The sequence below is a fragment of the Pipistrellus kuhlii genome, unplaced genomic scaffold, assembly GCF_014108245.1.
Source record: "Pipistrellus kuhlii isolate mPipKuh1 unplaced genomic scaffold, mPipKuh1.p scaffold_m20_p_6, whole genome shotgun sequence".
Classification (NCBI taxonomy): Eukaryota; Metazoa; Chordata; class Mammalia; order Chiroptera; family Vespertilionidae; genus Pipistrellus; species Pipistrellus kuhlii.
In genome coordinates, this window is record NW_023425562.1 from 74676070 (window position 1) to 74694008 (window position 17939).

Consider the following 17939-nt stretch of genomic DNA (forward strand, 5'->3'; position numbering starts at 1 on the left):
GCAGTTAAGAATGGATGGACAAATATACAAACCCAGAATGAACATATTAACAGATAAATCTCAGATTCAATCTGTAGCTCAAAGCAAGCTTCAGAAGAATGCAGGATAGGAAGTACATACAAAACCATGCAGAGCCAAAACCGGTTTGGCTTAGTGGATAGAGCGTCAGCCTTTGGACTGAAAGGTCCCAGGTTCAATTCCAATCAAGGGCACATACCTTGGTTACGGGCACATCCCGGGGGGAGGGCGGGTGGGAATCAGTAGGAGGCAGCTGATCGATGTTTCTATCTCCCTTCCTCTCCGTAAGAAATCAATAAAAAATATATTTAAAAAAACACACAGCTGAAGCCGGTTTGGCTCAGTGGTAGAGCGTCGGTCTGCGGACTGAAAGGTCCCAGGTTCGATTCCGGTCAAGGGCATGTACATTGGTTGTGGGCACATCCCCGGTGGGGGGTGTGCAGGAGGCAGCTGGTCGATGCTTCTCTCTCATCGACATTTCTAGTTCTCTATCTCTCTTCCTTCCTCCTCTCTGTGAAATATCAATAAAATATATTTAAACACACACACACACACACATACATACACACACATGCAGAACAACGCTGTGGAACGGTGCTCAGGGATCCAGACAACTTAGCAGAAGTGTGAAGAAAGATTGGAAAGGTCAACACCAGGACCCTGGTCCCTCTGAGGGGCGGGGGGAGAGAAGGAGCCAGTAAGGAATTGCATTTAAACCACATTTCACCCACCCTGGCTTCACCTGTGTCACTGATTTTTCATTTCCTAATAGAGCAGTGAGCAACCAGTTCAGCCTATGTGCAAACTTGCAAATGCTCCTCACGCTCTCTGGCTTCAGTCCTTTGCCCAGCTCTGGGAATAACAGACACTCCAAGGGCCATCCCAGGCCCATGACCCCTCACATAAAACAGGACTAGCTTTAATCCTTGTTGACAAAATAAAAAATAAGTAGTGGCTTCCCTGGAGTCTTTGAGAACCAAGATTCTTATCGTGGGGAGAAAAAGACATGAGGTTAAGTGAAAACTCTGTGGTCCTGAGTTCTAATTTGTATGTTGTTTTTAAATTGTCAACCTATTCCTACCTCTTCCCATTGAAAACACCCCATTCAGCCCCGAGTGCTCAATATGGTCTCCACATGTCACTGCACAGTGAAAGGACGCAGGGCTCTTTGAAGAAGCATCTGATTCCAGGGCTTGGGCAGGACATGTACAAGATGAACCCGAAGCCCCTCTCATACCAGAGAGGAAGCAATCAGAGATTTCAGGGTCATGTCAGGATGCAGGAGCCAGCTTGAGGAGATTCCTACTGGCTAAAGATGGGAATTTGAGCCCTAGCCAGTTGGGCTCAGTGGACTAAAGAGTCATGGGTTTGATTCCGGTCAAGGGCACATACCAATCAATGTGTCTCACATTGATGTTCCTCTCTCTGTCTCTCCCCCTCCCTTCCATTCTTTCTAAAAATAAATAGAAAAATATCCTAGGGTAAGAAGTATCAAAGAAAAGAGGGGGGTGGGAATTTGAGTATGGGAAATTACAATAATAATGCTGAAACACAAAATATACTGAAATCAATGAGTTCATAATAATTAAAAATTAGTTACTCTTGGTGGATTCAAAAGGCATCAACTCATTATTCTAAGTAAAGCTAAAAGGAAAGAATTAAGCATTTGTCCTGCCTTTCCTATACCACTAGTAGTCAAACAGTAAATGACTTAAAAAATAAATTTTAAAAAGTAGTACAGAAAGGTCCCATGACCCCTGCACTCAGTTTCCCCCAGTACAATATCACCATCAGGAACTTGCCATTGGTACAATCCATAGACCTTGTTCAAACTAAGCCAGTTTTACATGTATTCATGTGTATATGTGTGTTTAGTTCTATGCAATTTTGTCACATGTGTAGATTCACATCAACACAGAAAAGTTTTTTTTTACATTTTTTTATTAAATTATTATCTGTGTACATATTTTAACATTGTCCCCCCTCCCATACATACCCTCCCTCCCCAAAGTTTTGTGTCCATTGGTTGTATTTATATGCATGCATACAAGTCCTTCGGTTGATCTCTTATCTCCCCCAGATCTCCCTACCCTCCCCGCTGTAATTCGACAGTATGCTTGTTGTTTTACTGTCTCTATATCTATCTTTTGGTTTATCAGTCTATAATGTTATTTATTATCCATAAATGAGTGAGGTTTATAATATTCTAATTGCCAAAGAAGGAACACCAGAATTGGAATATCCCCATTTTGCAACATCCAATAAAATCATGGATGTAAGCCCATGGGAGAGAATGGGCAGCATGTGCCTCCTGATGAAATAGACAGCATCTCTGAAGTATTCTTACCAAACGGTTCAAACCCAAATCTGAGCATGCTCAAAGTCAACTACCATGTGATATACCACATTAACAGAATAAAGGACAAAGTGATGCAGAAAAACATCTGACAAAATTTAATACACCTTCATGATAAAAATACTCAACAAGCTAGAAATAGAAGGAAATCACCTCAACATAATAAAGCTATATGTGAAAATGTATGCGCCACAGCTAACATCATACTCAATGATGAAAGACTGAAAGATTTTAAGATCAGGAACAAGGTGAGATGCCCACTCTCACCACTCCTAGCCAGAGCAATTAGGCAAGAAAAATAAAAGACATCCAAATTGGAAAGAAGTAAAATTTTATCTATTCTCAAATGACGTGATTTTATATATAGAAAATCCTAAAGATTCTACAAAAAGAAAGTTAGAAAAAATGAATTCAGCCAAGTTGCAGGATTAAAAATCAACACACAAATATCAGTAGCTTTCTACACATGAACAATTGGGTAATCTGAGAGAAAAAAAATTACAAAAACAATTCTCTGCTGCGCAGGCAGCCTCATTCATACACCCAGTTCCTGCCGCACTATGAGAGTCCTCCAGTTTCCTATCCCTCCACCTGCCTCAGCCTCAATGAGGGGCTTTCTAAAGTCAGCTAGCTGAAGGCCACAGAGTCCTAAACTGGAGATTCTCTAGAAACGGGCTTCTCAGAAACCAGGCTATCCCCTGTGATTAAATTTTAGTTTCCCTTCCATTCTTGGCACAGGTCCAGGCTCACCTGGCCACTCGCATTCATGACTTCTCAGTTAAACTAGAGATGCCAATTTCTACTTGCTTTTTCTTTAAAAAAAAAAATAAATAAATAAAATTCTTTTTTTTTAGAGAGGGAGGGTGAAGGAAAGAAAGAAACACTAATGAGAATCATGGATTGGCTGCCTTCTGCATGCCCCCTACTGGGGATCAAGCCCACAACCCAGGCATGTGCCCTGACAGGGATCAAACCTCAACCATTGGCCCACACTGGCGGGCCATTTACTTTTTCACTTACATCAGTTGGGACTGCCCAATGAGCCTGGCTAAAAGCAGAGCCATTTGGCTGGGGAAGCACCTGAGATTTAGCTATGGCAACCAGCTTGGGCCCTGGTGCTGGGGTTGGCCAGAGCAGGCCCTGTCCCTACTTCCTAGCTCACCATAACCAGGAGGGGTTCCAATCTGTGTTACCGTGGGAACTGGAAGCCTTCAAGGAGGCCGATGAAAGCTTGGAAGATTTGCTCTCGCTGAATGACTGGAGCTGCATCTCTCGCCTCTTCCCCAGAACCAAGGATCTGAGGCGGCTGCAGATGTGGGCGCACCCTCAGGCCCTGGGGGCTAACTTACTGCGAAAGGTCCTGGGGCTGACTTGTCCCTTAGGAGTGTCCTGGATCGACCTCTTCGCAGGCTATGCCACAGCCACTCTTGAGCTCCAGGTTTGTTTCTCGCTCAGCCTACAGCAGGGCCCACCCCGGGGTCGACCTCTGCCACTGACTTTGTTGCCAGGAGGCCCCAAAGGAGGAATCCCAAGGCTGCCTTGAGGCCTCTGTCACCTTCAACCTCTTCTGCCTCCTCACACGGCACCTGAAATGCGTTGCCAGTGAAGACCTGCCCATCTGAGAACTGGGCCCACCCCAGCCTGTCCGGGGCCCAGACCTTATTTACACAGAAGTCCCACCCAGGCCTTACGTTGTTTCCTCTCACCCCGTATTTATGAAGCATCTGCCCTGACTCATAAGAAATTTTTATTTTTCTACAGTTGAATCAGTAAGGGATTGGAAAGAAAGAAGAGCTAACTACCAATTTTTAGAAAATTGAGAGAACATAGGAATAGCAGGGGTTACAATAAGCAAAATATAGACTCTGGCAAACTCTAAAGGACATTCTGGTTTCTTCAACAAATACATTTCAAGGCAAAGAGAAAGATGGGGCCCCTATACTCTATAGGGACATTTTTTAGAGTAAATGTGATTTAAAGAGCTATCCACCAGCCCTAGCTGGTTTGGCTCAGTGGATAGAACTGCAGACTGAAGAGTCCTGGGTTTGATTCTGGTCAAGGGCACATGCCTGGCTTGTGGGCTCGATCCAGTGGGGGGCATGCAGGAGGCAGCCAATCAGTGATTCTCATCATTGATGTTTCTCTCTCCCTCTCCCTTCCAATCTGAAATTAACAACAACAAATTTAAAGAGCTATCCACCAATTGCAATGTAGAGACCTTATTTGGACCTGATACAAACTTTTTTTTTTAACGAGTCCAGGTGCACGAAATTCATGCCCTCAGAGGAGGGTCCCTCAGCTTGGTCTGCGCCCTCTTGCAATCTGGGAGCCCTTGGGGATATCTGCCTGCTGGCTTAGGCCTGATCCCCACAGGGAGCAGGCCTAAGCCGACAGGCGGACATCCTCTCACAGTCCAGAACCCCTCGCTCCTATCGCCCACCTGCTCATTGGTCCTTACCACCCAGCTCACGGCTCCTTAGGCTGCCTTGGAGGCAGGAGAGGCCCCCTCCACTGCCACTGCGCTCGCCAGCCGTGAGCCTGGCCTCTGGCTGAGCAGCACGCCCATCGTGGGAGCACACTGGCCACCAAGGGCCGGCTCCTGCATGAGCATCTGCTCTCTGGTGGCCAATGTGCATCACAGTGACTGGTCATTCCTATCATCCCGCCGTAATGGCTGCTTAGGCTTTCATTATATAGATACATTTTTATTAATTTCAGAAGGAAGGGGGAGGGAGAGACAGGTAGAAAACATCAATGATGAGATGCCTCCTGGATGTCCCATACTGGGGACTGAGCCCACAACCTGGTCAAATGCCCTGACAACTATGAATCAAATGGTAAGCTCCTGGTTCACAGTGGATGTTCAACCACTAAGCCACACCGGCCAGGCCAAATTGTTTTTAAAGTATCTATACTAATAAGAGGGTAATATGCAAATTGGTCAGGATGCCCTCACAGTAATGACTGAAAAGCAAGCTGCATGGGGCGACCAAGCCAGCAGGGAGTTTAGTGAGGAGTGACCAAATGACCAAACAGCAGGCTGCATGGGGCAACCTGGCCAGCAAGTGGGGCAGTGAGGGGCAACCAGGCCAGCAGGGGGCGACCAGGCCAGTGGGGGGGTGGGGGGCAGTTACGGGCAACCAGGCTGGTGGGGTGGGGGAAGAGGGCGATCAGTCCAGCAGGCAGAGGCAGTTGGGGTGATCAGACTGGAGGTGGGTGGGGGGAGGGGGCAATTAGGGGCAATCAGGAGGGCAGGCAGGTGAGAATTAGGAGCCAGCAGTCCTGGATTGTGAGAGCGATCCCAGATTGGAAAGGATACAGGCTGGGCTAAGGGGACCATGCACGAATTTCATGCACCAGACCTCTCGTGGATTTATAAGACAACTAGACATGGGGGACAGTGACTGGATAGTCGTCACTATAAAGGAATTGCTATAAAATTTTAGACATAATGGTACTGCATTTTAAAAGTCCTTATCTTTTAGATTCACATACTGGAATAGTCACAAGTGAAATAGATGTCTGGAATTTGCTTCAAAGGAATTCAGGGGGGGGGTGTGGATGAACAGGTAGAGAGGAAACCAGGTTGGCCACAACTTGGAAACTGTTGAACCGCTAAAGCTGAGTTCAATGCACATGGAGATTCATTGTATTTCTTTGGTAAATTAAAAGGTTTTTTAAAAGAGCAAGTGGGAAAAATGTGGTTTAAGAAAGATAATAGCATCTGGGACCCAACCCTTCCAGCTACTGTCCCACCCTCTTCTTCATTTGGCTTCCACCTGAGTTTCATGTGGCTGCTCCATTCCAGCCAGCACGGCCTCTCCAGCCAAGGAGGAGCAGGGTAGAAAGGACAACTTAGAAGCCACACGAAGCACTTTTGTATCCCAGGGACCAGACAGTTATATGGCCATGCCTGGCTGCAGGAGAGGCTGGAAAAGGCCGTTTTTAATTCCGGATGGCCATGTCTGAAAATCAGGGCTTCCATTTTCAAGGGAGAAGGGGTGAATGGAGATCAGGGTTCAATTTGCTGCAGCTCTCATCCCTCTGACACTAGTACAGGCATGTGGGTGCCACAGATGGGTGCTCGGAGCTGGCAGCAGAGCAAATGTACATCTGGTGGGCCTGATGATGTTTAAATATGCTTGTCATTTACATATACAAATTAAGCAATCTGCTGGAAGTCTCTGCTCTACTTTGGATGCAGAAGCAAGTGTCTGGCTTCCTTTGCTCTCCCAGGCTGGGTGTTCACCCCTAGGAAGCCGCTGCTCCTGGCAGCCAGGATGGTGGGCGCCATTTCCTATGATATAGCTAAAACCAAGCCCAGCACCTGGGCCTTGATATGGCCCAAGGCCTGGATATTTGTTCAGCCAGTGCCTGAAACGGAGAAACTTATTCAGTCTCTTCCCCTGCAACTAAGCCACCGTGTGGGGCCAACCCAGCAGTGGATTCAGCATCGTGGGCACAGGTCACCCCAAACAACTGCTGCTCATATACCATCCTTAAGATTTTTGCCATATTTTGCTTTGGAGTCAACCATCATTTTTTTAAAAAACCACAAATTTATTTTTAAAGGGATTTCTTGACATTGCTGTAGATGGAAAACCAGTATGCCTATACTAAAAAGGTAACTGAAAACCTAGCTAAGATTCTGCCAAAGGCTCTGAGCCCGACGCCTGTTTTCTCTTTGTTAAAGACAAGCTAGCATTAAACTGACTTCCTCCTTGAGGCATTTAAATGGATCGAAAGAATTAAAAACAGAATTAATTTTTTCATTACAGCCTTCAAATATTATTTAATGACTGTCAGTCACCGCCAACAGTAATTTCTCCTGGGCAACATGGCTGCACTCTGTACACCTGTTTCCCCATCTGTAATCTTATAGGAGTGTTGAGACTATTATATACGCTCTAGCATGTAAAGTCTCAGCATATAAAGTGCCTAGCTCACAGTATAAGCACGCAAATGCTGGCTCTTATTATTTGTCAGTTTCATGGAGAAGAAAATGTTATTAAAGAACTAAATATAGCTTGAGGGGGGGAGAGAATTGAGTATTCAAACTTCAAAGCAGCAGGGAAGGGCGACATAAAACCACAAAGACTTTATTTAATAATGGAAGACACTTTATTTTTTTTTATATCATCTCTCAACATTTCAACTCTTGGTAGAAATCAAATGCAAAACATCTGCACTTTTAAATTAGCATATAATTAACTTTCTCACTCACAGCAACTTCATACAGTAAGACACACACAAAGGAGGAGCTCAGTCAGAGCAGTTCCTGTTCCAGTCCACGGACACGGTATTTCCGGGATGATACAGATACTGGACTTTCTCTCTGAGAATAAGGTAGCCATGCCTGCTTTTGTCCACTGCATAAGTTACGTGGCATCATGGCTGGTTAAGAGTTACTGTAGTGCTGGAGTGATGTGGAAATGGAAAACTAGAAAACTAGAGCTCTCAGGAGTGGGACAGGCATTAACACTTCTGAAATGTGGAAAGGAAGAACATCAAAGATGAATGCCCCAGAAAGGGGTGATCTTAGTAATAAAGTTAGTTGAAATTCAGCTTTACATACACATTGAATATCTACATCTGATCTACTAGATATATAAAAAAGCCATAGAAGATTTGAAAATCCTTAAAATCACTCAACTGAGTTGGAAGAATACCAGCAAATTCACAGTGGCCTCAGGATTCAGCCAGATCTAAATTTGTTCAAGAGCTGAATACCTCCTTCCACCAGAAAACCCACTGAATGTAAATTCCTATAACATTCTGTACATCACATTTATGGCTAGAATATATTATTATTTCACAAGGAATCAGTTTTATTTTCAAACTCTTGCCCCACTCCTGCTCTGCACCCCGAAAGGAAAATCCAGGGCTCAGTCATTCACATGAGGAGTTTAAAGGGCCTTCGGGTTTGGAAATGCTTAGGCTCAGCTGAGAATCTCCAGACACACCTATTCATGGGTGCATGCCAGCTCCTGCCCACTTTTAGTGCAAAAAGATCGCAAACGTTGCAGAGTCCTGGAAACAGGTGAAGAGAGGAGGACCGAGATGGAGGGGTGATGGAAATCCCAAATGAGTTTCCTTCTGAAGCAAGACTGAAGAAGTTTGGAGTGCAAGGTTCACACTCGGCAAGTGGCAAAGACCAGGCTGTAGATCCGCAGGTGAGGTTCCTGACTCGTCACTAGGTTTTCACAGTCTGCAGGTGCACCGACCTCCTGGCCCACACTGACCCCCGGAGTGCACACTGGAGGTAGGTGTATAAAGATTTATTGTAGGGAAGACAGTGGTTCTCCACCGACTCAGGAATACTGTCTCTGTGCCTCCTCTGCCCCCACACTGCTCCACCTTCACTGCAGTGAGTGGAGGACACCTCACAGAAGGGCATGAGATGCTCCCTTGGAAGACTGAAGAACCCGGGCATCTTTATAAATAGCTACATGTTTTAACCACTTTGAAACGCACAGCAAGATGAATATTTATTTAAAAATAAACTTCAAAAATTACCTATTTACAGTACAGTAAGAGGGGCATGTGCAAACAACAGAAAGGGGAGTCCTGCTGTTGAAGGTCCACACTTCAATGTGTTGGAGCAAAGTTCACAGGCGCCACGGGCTGAACTGAGCTGTGGTGGCCACAGGATGGCATTCCGCTAACACTGTGTCTGGGGAGGGGGTGGCAAGGGGGATGAGCCATTGGAAGAGGCCCAGTGTGGCAGGAGGGCTCATTTCACAAGCCAACAGGCCTCTAGCTCACCAATCCAGGAAGTGACCTGGAGGGCCCTTCCCAGTCCAAGTTGGCTTTGTGGTGGGAACGGCAGATGTGGCAAGAATCCCAGAGATAGAAATCCTCTCTTAAAAAAAAAAAAGGGGGGGGGGGGGTTTGGAGAGATTAGCAAAAATGAATCTGAATGGAAGCGCCACCCTCTCCCTTGTCAGGAGACAAAGCAGCCATCAGCTGAAATAAGTTAGTTACTAAGTGAACTCCCACATGGTGCAGCTGACCCAGATGCCCGGCACCTACATGGTCAAGTGCAGTTCTCAGCTTCCCAGATCAATGCATTAACACTTCTTCCCCATGAAACCAGAAAGATCAGTGATGTAGCCCTTGTAGCAGGGAGGTGCAAGGCCCAGTTTATCTATACACGAGATGGGAGAACTGGGTGGACTTGTAGTTCAGCTGGTTGTTGGGCATGAACTTGTGCAGCTCGCTTTTTTTGCAGCAGGGGTCATAATGGTAGGCGTTGAGGCAGGCATCACAGGAAACTTTCGAACATTGGGTGCAGGTGTTGGTGGCACCTGGGCGATTACAGAAGCCACAGCGGGAGGTGGCTGTGGTGGAGGACTTGGATTTTGAATGGAGATGCACCTGAGTCTGGCCCGCATACTTCTCCCTCAGAGATGACCCATGGGCCAGGCTGTCATGGGTGGAGGACTTGCTGGGGAAGGTGCTGGGCTTGGAGGCTGGGGGACAGGGGAGCAGGCTGCCACAGCGCTGGCAGAGGGAGGAGCTACAGGACAGGCCGCAGTTTTGGCACTTGGATAGGGTGGTCTCTTTGGTGGGGGGGGAGTGCTTGTGGTAGAGAGGGTGGGCATCATTTCTGACCAGCCACACATCCGGTCGCAGGGCATCCTGCCTCCGGTATGCGGCCCTCGGTTCTGAGTCGGTGTAGAGATCCACGTCATCCTGAGCAGAGAAGTACGTGCCACGCAGCAGGCCAAGGCCATTGCTGGGGGAGGAGGATGGAAGGTCATCAGGGCTGCCATGGGGGGAGCTGGACATGGTCAGGAGCGAGGGGGACGGGCGGATGATCTCATCCTTGAGGTCATCCCCTACCTCTGCCGCCACAGGCTCCTTCCGCAGGCTCAGAGAGGTCTTCAGGGGTGGCTTCCGGCTCTGACTCTCCCAGTAGCTGTCGTAGGCATCCACTGACCTCGAGAGTTTGGTCACACGCGGCTTGTAGTAGTCCTTGGCCCCCCGCTCGCTGGCCGACTTCTGGAGTGCCACTCGAGCCATGGAGGCGGGGAGGTGCTCCCGGGCCTCCGCCCGCCGCCGCAGGGCGTTGGAGCAGCCCCGCACGTCCTCCGCACTGCTCTTGCGCTCGTTTACCACGTCCAGCTCGGAGTAGCCTTTGTCCTTGACTTGGGAGTGGATTTCCAGCATCTGCTCACACTCCACCTTGGCCAGAAAGAGTTCAAAGGAGACCATCTTCACCTGCAGGCTCTCCACCAATTCTGTGAGCTTGTACACAGTCCCCAGCTCAGGCACGTAGCCCATGTAATTCAGGATCGTTCGGATATCATCTTCCAGTAACGTGGACTTGACATAATAAACGAAGGGGCCCGTGTAGGTCTAGAAGGAAGGGGGACAAAGAAGCAGGACTTTCTCTCTGACACACAAGGGAGACTGCCTCAAAGTGCGGCACATCCAAGTCTGCACTGAAAGCAGGAAACCACAGGAAGGGAAGGGAGTGATCCCAATAGCTCCTCACTACAGGAGGCAGAGGTTAATGCTTACCAACAACTCAGCGGCCTGGTGTGAGGAAAATGGTGCACCACTCCTATCTTAAGCATAGGGACAAAGCCTTCAATTAGCTTTCTACTCAGGGCACACAGCACTGCTCCCCAGAAGCAGGGCCAGATGAGCAATGAGAATAGTCCTTGCTGGCATTTCTAAAAGGTCTGAAGAATATAGGTGGGGCAAATAATAATAATTGTTCATGTGGAAAATAATAATAAATACCAATACCAGAATAAACTTGTTTCACGTCCTCACAAACCTACTCTTGCCCCACCCTCTATGTCAGACTTAAGACCCTGTCTTAGTGAAAACCCTTCTGAGCCGTCACACCTTCAGATGATTCAGAATTCTCTCCCAGATTCCTCCTCCTCACTCCTCTGTTACTACTAGACCTCCTAACTGGTCTCCCTGCCCCACTCTTGTCCGTACAGTCTACTGCCCATACACCAGCCAGAGGATTCTCTTCAAATGTAAACTGATCCTGGCACCACCTTGCTTTTCAATCCTCTTAGGATAAATCCAGGCCCTCTGCCCTGGGCCTCAAGGTTCCACACAACCTGGGTGCTGCCTGCCTTTCTAGCCTCCCAGCAGCAGATGTGAGCTGCCAGGGGTGGGGACCCCGTTAAGAGATTACATTAAACAGACAGGCAAGGTGAGAAGCCATGGGGTAATTCTGGTTGTTATCTCAAAGGCGGTGGGAAACAGGAGAGTCTGCAAGCAGAGGAGGGATGTGATCCGACTGGCACAAGCCCTCGAAAGGCGGACTGGAAGGGACAAGAAAGCAGAAGGGAGACCAGTGTGGAGGGCCCTACCTTAGACCTTACCTTAATGCTTCTGAATTCCTTCTTCCATGGGTAGAGAAAGAGGTTGACACCCACCGTTTCCAGCACACTGAAGGCGCAATGCAGAGCCCGCAGGCTGGAGGAGCTCAGCGCGCGCAAGGAGCTCTCCACCACCTCATAGAATTGGATCAGCCGGAATCGATAAAAGGGATCCACCTTGTGCAGGCTGAGCAAGGTCGAGGCTGCCACCCGCAGGTACTCATCATTGCCAGGCCGCTGCTTGCTGGGGGTGGCGTCCACTTTGCCCTCATGGAACTGCACGTACTTCCGAAATAAGTCATCCTTATATTTTGTATCCATTGAACTGGGCTTCCCCATCAGATCCAGGGATGAGGGGCTACCTTATCTTCTCCATGGCCTCTGGCTTAGAGGCAGGGACATGGCTAGAAGCACTAACATGTTGCCCGCCTGGACCAGTGGAGTGTTCTGGAAGGGGAAGAATGAGAAGCAGGTCATCCCTTGCAATGGTCCACACATCAGCTGCGGCTGCTGTGGCAAAACAAAACACAGAGCTGGCCCAAGGCACAGTGGGCACCACCAGCCCTGGGCCCCATTTTGCTCCTTCATTCAGCACATTTACTGAACACGTACCACATGCTCACAGCGAGCTCACAAGTGAAAAATATTAGGGGCACATAAGCTGGTTTTGTAGGGAGGAGTCATGTTAAAAAATCCTCCTGAGGCAGGGACAGACCCAAAATATGAGGAATGTGCCAGGCAAAGAGGTGGACAAAGGGTGTCACAGCAGAGGTGCGGGAAGGGAGAAAGGCCCTGAGCTAACACTATCAGTGCTTACTGCGTGCCAGGTACTTACCCATACTAACACATTCTGTCTTCTCAAACAACCCTTGGAGAGAGATACTACTGTTATCCCCATCTTACAGATATAAAAACCGACACTTAGAGACACTAAGGAACTTGTTGAAAGTTAAAAAACTATTCAGAAACAGATCTGAGATGAGAGACCTGGCAATCTGGTTCCAAAGTCCATGCCTGTAACCACCACACCCTGCTTTCCTGAGGCAGGAAGGAAAGAGCTTGGCTATGAGCAGAAGGACGCCTACAGTGCGGCTGCAGCGGTAGCAGTGAAGGAGGGGAGATGAAGCTGCAGGCAAATGCAACATCCCATTCCCCAAGGCCTCGAAAAGCACGTTAAGAATTTTATATTTATTCCAAGAGCCGTCTGAAGCACCTGCCTGAAGAGTTCAAAGCAAGGGGAAGTGGGACATGATCCTGTTTGGAATTTTAAAAAGAGACCCTGCTGGCTGCTGGCCGCTGAGAGTGCTTATATCTATTGTGATGGCCTGCATTCCCCTTTACCGTAAGAGCAGTTACAGTTCCGCTGGGAGAGGATAGAATGTTCTGAGCTGGGACACACTCAATCTATACGCTCTTGCTGTCTGCTTGGCCACCCGTTAGTAGCATATTTACAGATCCAGCAATATTCTTGATGCCACAATGCTGGGAGCAAAATGGATTTATTGAGGAGTATTGCCAGGGCCAAGGGTGGGCAATATGGCATGGGGAGACAAACAGATTCCAAAGCAAGGCTTCCTCGAGTGAGTCCTGGGCCTGCTTTTCTAGGTTATTTTGGCAAATTACTCAACCTCTCTGGGCTTCAGTTTTCTCATCTGGAAAAAAAATAGTATCCAGGGTTCAGAGCTGGTGGGAGGATGGTATGCAATCAGTATGCTGGCTACAAAGAAGACCTTGATAGACAAGCAGCCATTCCTGTGTCTTAAGGTACTAGAACCCCCCCTAAGACGCCAAGCTTTCTCAGGAAGTTAAGATCAGAGTGGGACAAATCTGACAGAATAGATGTGCATTTTCACACTCACCTGCCCTGCCTGTCCTGTCACAGCTCCATGGGTGCAGGGAGCAGGGCATGTGCTTTACAAATAGCTGCTGTCTGAGTGAAGGAGGCTCCTAGCAGTGGAAATGACATTCGACCCCCTGACCAAGGTCAAAGGCTCTGCTCACCTCTCATAGCAGTCTCTCCCTTCCCTCAAGTTCCACCCACATGACCTGTCTGCTCCTCAAATACAGCAAGCTCCTTTCTGTCTCAGGACCTTGGCACATGTTCCTTTTGCATCTTCTTCCTCTGACTCTTCCCATAGCCGGCTCTCATTCAGGCTTCAGCTCAAATAGCAGCCGTCCCTGACAACCCCAGCTCAGTAACTCCCACCTTCCTAGTCTTTCTTTACCCACTCATCCTGGGATAATCACCATCTGAAATTACCAACCTTATTTATTCATTTACTAACTTCCTCTCTTTGTCTCCCTCCATTGTAAACTCCACAAAGGCAATACATGTGTTTTGTTCACCATGTTGCCTAACACAGCCTGGCACTTAGCAAATGTCTGATAAGACAGGTGAAATGAACGATGCAAAGGCTGTAAACAATCATGATGCTTTAGTTTCTTTGGCTGTCCCAAGAATCCTGGCGATCAACCGGAGAGAGAAGGAGCAGAGGCTCCGTGACAGGATGTGCTGTAAGTAGCTCAGGGTTAGAAAAAGTGGACCCAGAATCCCAGCCTGACCTTCTGACTTGGAGCCTGTGGTGCTCCCATCGCCCTTGATTCTTGAGTTCATCAAGAATTTACGAAGCATCTACCTCGAGCCAGGCCCTGGCTGGAGGCAGTGTGGGTAGAAACCAGGTGGTAGGAACAATAGGGGACAGCAGTTGAGAAGATATAGTCCTGCCCTCAATTCTAGTTGAAAGACTTTACAAACTATGTATGTTCTCTTGGAAAACAAAATTGTACTGCAACCCAAGAGAAGACATCACTATCCTTGCTAATAGACACCCACATGCATTTGTCACTTTTTATCTAAAGAAAGCTTCCATCCTGCCTCTGGCCCCAAAGACTGCGTGTTGGTACCTGAGAACAATTTAAATAGAGGGACATCTATCCTCCTAAACACTGCTGTGAGTTTTCATCCAAGAAAGTCAGCCTTGAGCCCCAGAAGATGATTTCTTGTTTTTATTTATTTTTTAAAATATTTTGATTGATTTCAGAGAGGGAGAGGAGAGATAGAAACATCCATGATGAGAATCATTGAACAGCTGCCTCCTGCACGCCCCCCATTGGGGATCTAGCCCGCAACCCAGGCATATGCCCTTGACCAGAATTGAACCCAGGACCCTTCAGTCCGAAAGCCGATGCTCTATGCACTGAGCCAAACCAGCCAGGGTTCTAATTTTTTTTTTTTTTTTTTTACAAAGTCAGCCATCCTCAAGCTCTGCATCTGCTGCTCTGTAATCACACCACACTCACACCCTTGTTTGTTGCTAGCAAACAATAAACAAGGAGAAGTGATCCAAATAGCCTAGTTTGTGTTCAAAATCCTAAAATCAAGGATGAGAACCCATCTAAGAATCTTGAACCAACCTAGGTAGTGAGAAAAAAAGTGAAAGACAATTAATGCTAAATGATAATTAAGGAAAGGAGAGAAGAAAACAATGATTGAGGTCCTACGTGCTAAGCATTGGGCTTTCCGCTTCAACTGCATCATCACATCTAAACCATGTAATAATGCTATGAGGAAACCAAGTCATTAAACAATCTGCCCAACAGAGCTTCAGATCAAAGCTGCATTTTATTTGAATTTGAGTTGGCCAATCCTGACGCCTGTGCTTTTCCCCATCTGCCTCATTTACTGTTAAAATTACTACCATTCACCAAGCAATTAGTATACACGGGCCCTGAAGCTCAATGTAATTCAATGAAATCCACAGGACAGCCCCAAAGTTAAAGGGAAAACTGAGGCTCAGAGAAGCCAAGTCACTTGTCCTAAGTCACAAGGCCAGCTAAGAAGTGGATCTGAGGTCTGAATCTTCGTCCGATGCCAAAATCCTGGCTCGAGCTCTCAGCCGCACTGCTTTTAAGCAAAGCTGTCAGCTGTGTCTGCTGGACAGCTCTACTTGAAAGGGCTCAACCAAGCTAGAGGGCCCTATGGCAGGGAGAGCAGAGTTGAGTTCCAAAATTCCTGTAGTAGCAAAATTCACATCTTCCCACACAGAACGGGGCTGGAAGCTCTATGATGTAAGCTCAAGGGCCAAGGGAAGAGGCTGGCCAGAGCCTGGCCAGTGGTAAAGCAGCTGACATCATCCGTCCTGATTACATTTTCTGAAAATACAGGCTGCATTATAGCTGGTCATAGCAGGTGTCTTTTCCGAGCATAGAACCAGCAATTTATTTCCAACCCTCTGCAAGAACCGAAAACACGCTCACTGCAAAAACAGTGTGGTTACAGACCAGACAGCACAGTGACAGAAGCTGTTAATTTCTCCAGGCAACCCAAGGACTGGAAAGCCAAGGCGTGCCAGTCTGGCGGAAAAAAAGAAAGAAAGAAAGAAAAAAAAGGCACTGAACATCCCTAACAAAGTCAGGCAGGTGCTCAGAGCCAAAAGGCTTGGTCAGCACTTCGCTGATTTGCTTTTTAAAAGGGACACAACCTGGGCCTCTTATGAAAAGCAAATCGGTGAAGAGAAGATATCTCAGTCAGGGAGGCGGCGGCTTTTTCGTTATTATTTTTTTAAACATCACAAAGGAAAAGTTCATCTGTTTAAAACCCCACCGAAGGGAACTGAAATGATTCTGGGAAGCAGAGCAATAGCTTGGCTTTACCTCAGCTGGCCCATTCAAGCAGAAACATTCCCCAAGCTGCATCGGAAGGCGCCCCCTCCCTGCACAGCAGGAGCTATTTTGGTCCCAGCATTGCCCAGTCCACAGGTTTACGGTCTCTGGTCTAGCTTCAGCGGGCTTAGACTTACTTCCCTCAGCCCCCCAGCAGCAGCGAGGCCAGAGCAGTTCAACCCTTGTACCTCCTCACCCCGCTCCTTTGCACTCGTTTCCAAGCCCGAGGCTCTGGGGACATATCCTAGACAGCTCCCACTGGCTGTTCAAGACCAGAGGGACCCCACACCCCAACCAGATTCCAGAGAAAATCAGAGAGAGAGGCCTTCCCAACCTCTGAAAATAACCCCGGCGGTGCTGAAACCGGGTTTCCCTAGCGGCAGCTGCCTCTCCGAGGGGCCCTGGAGGAAGCAGTTTCCCTCCCTGCAGGGGACAGAAGCTGGCGGCGGTTATTCCCAGCCTGGTAACCTTGGAAGGCCACGTCGGAGGTGTATTAAAAAAAAAAAAAAAATCCTAGACCCAAATTCGGGCCTCCCCACGGGCCTGTGAATAAGTGGACAGCAGCTATCATTTATGCGACGCCTGCTGTATGCCAGAGATGGTGCTTCACAAGCATTAGCTCATCTCATCCCTAGTACAGTCCTCACAGGTAAGCTCACTCCCGGTTAACTAATTCATTGGGCAACTGGGGCTCAGAAGATTCAGTGACTTGTCCAAGGTCACACAGTGAGCACAAACCCAAGTCAGCCGCCAAAACATTGGGCTGAGGACCACTGCGCCGTCACTGCCTCGCGGTGGAATTGGGATGTCCTCCTCCTTGGTGAGATGCCAACGAGGGGGTGTTCCTCCGGACTGCCCTGAGCCACCCTGTCTGGTCCTAGGTGCCTGCCGAGCAGTCCTTGGGGGAGCGGGGATCCTGAAGACAAGCTGGGCCCCGGGGTGCCGAGAGGCGGGCCCGCCGGGCATTCCCGCCGCACGGGAGGGGACCCCGCTCCCTGGACGCCGAGACGAACGCTCCCTCCGCCTGGGAAAACCCCCGAGGCGGCTTCCGCCGCGGTCCCCGCACTTACCCCGCCGCCGCCCCGGAGACGCCCGGCTGAGGGGAGCGAGAAAGAGCCACGGGCGCCGCCGGACCGGGCCGGGTGGGCTCTAGCCGCTGACGGCGGCTGCAGGGGCTCGAGACCAGTACCCGGGGCCAGCGGCGACCCGGAAACAATCGGCCCGGAAATGACGTTCCTCGGAGGCGGGCCCGAAGGGAGGCCGGGCCGCGGCTGCGCGCTGGGCCGGGAAAGGCCGGTGCCAACGGGCAACGGTCGAAGCAGCGGAAGGCCGAAGAGCGAGCACGGAAACGGCGGAATATCCCTCGAGAGGTTGAAAGGCAATACCCCAGCTGGGGCCAGGACCCGGAAGTAAACGGGTCGGGAAGTGACGCACGCCGGCCGCCCCTGGGTGGCAGCTAGCCGAGTTGTCATGGGAACCGGTGAGGAGCGGGACGGTGGAGTCCGCGCTGCCGGCGCAGACTGAGCGGCCCTCGGCCTCCGCCTCCCGGACTT

The 17939-nt window shown here is 48.8% G+C and overlaps 1 protein-coding gene across 1 annotated transcript; it reads right to left on the reverse strand.

The window, feature by feature from the left end:
• Positions 1 to 7476: 7476 nt before the first annotated feature.
• Positions 7477 to 17731, reverse strand: SPATA2 (spermatogenesis associated 2). Its single transcript, XM_036418359.2, has 3 exons — positions 17457 to 17731; positions 11728 to 12171; positions 7477 to 10735 (listed from the first exon to the last, which is right to left on the reverse strand). Exons 2-3 carry the CDS (start codon positions 12061 to 12063, stop codon positions 9518 to 9520), a joined length of 1554 nt encoding a protein of 517 aa, XP_036274252.1. The 5' UTR covers positions 12064 to 12171; positions 17457 to 17731; the 3' UTR covers positions 7477 to 9517.
• Positions 17732 to 17939: the final 208 nt, after the last annotated feature.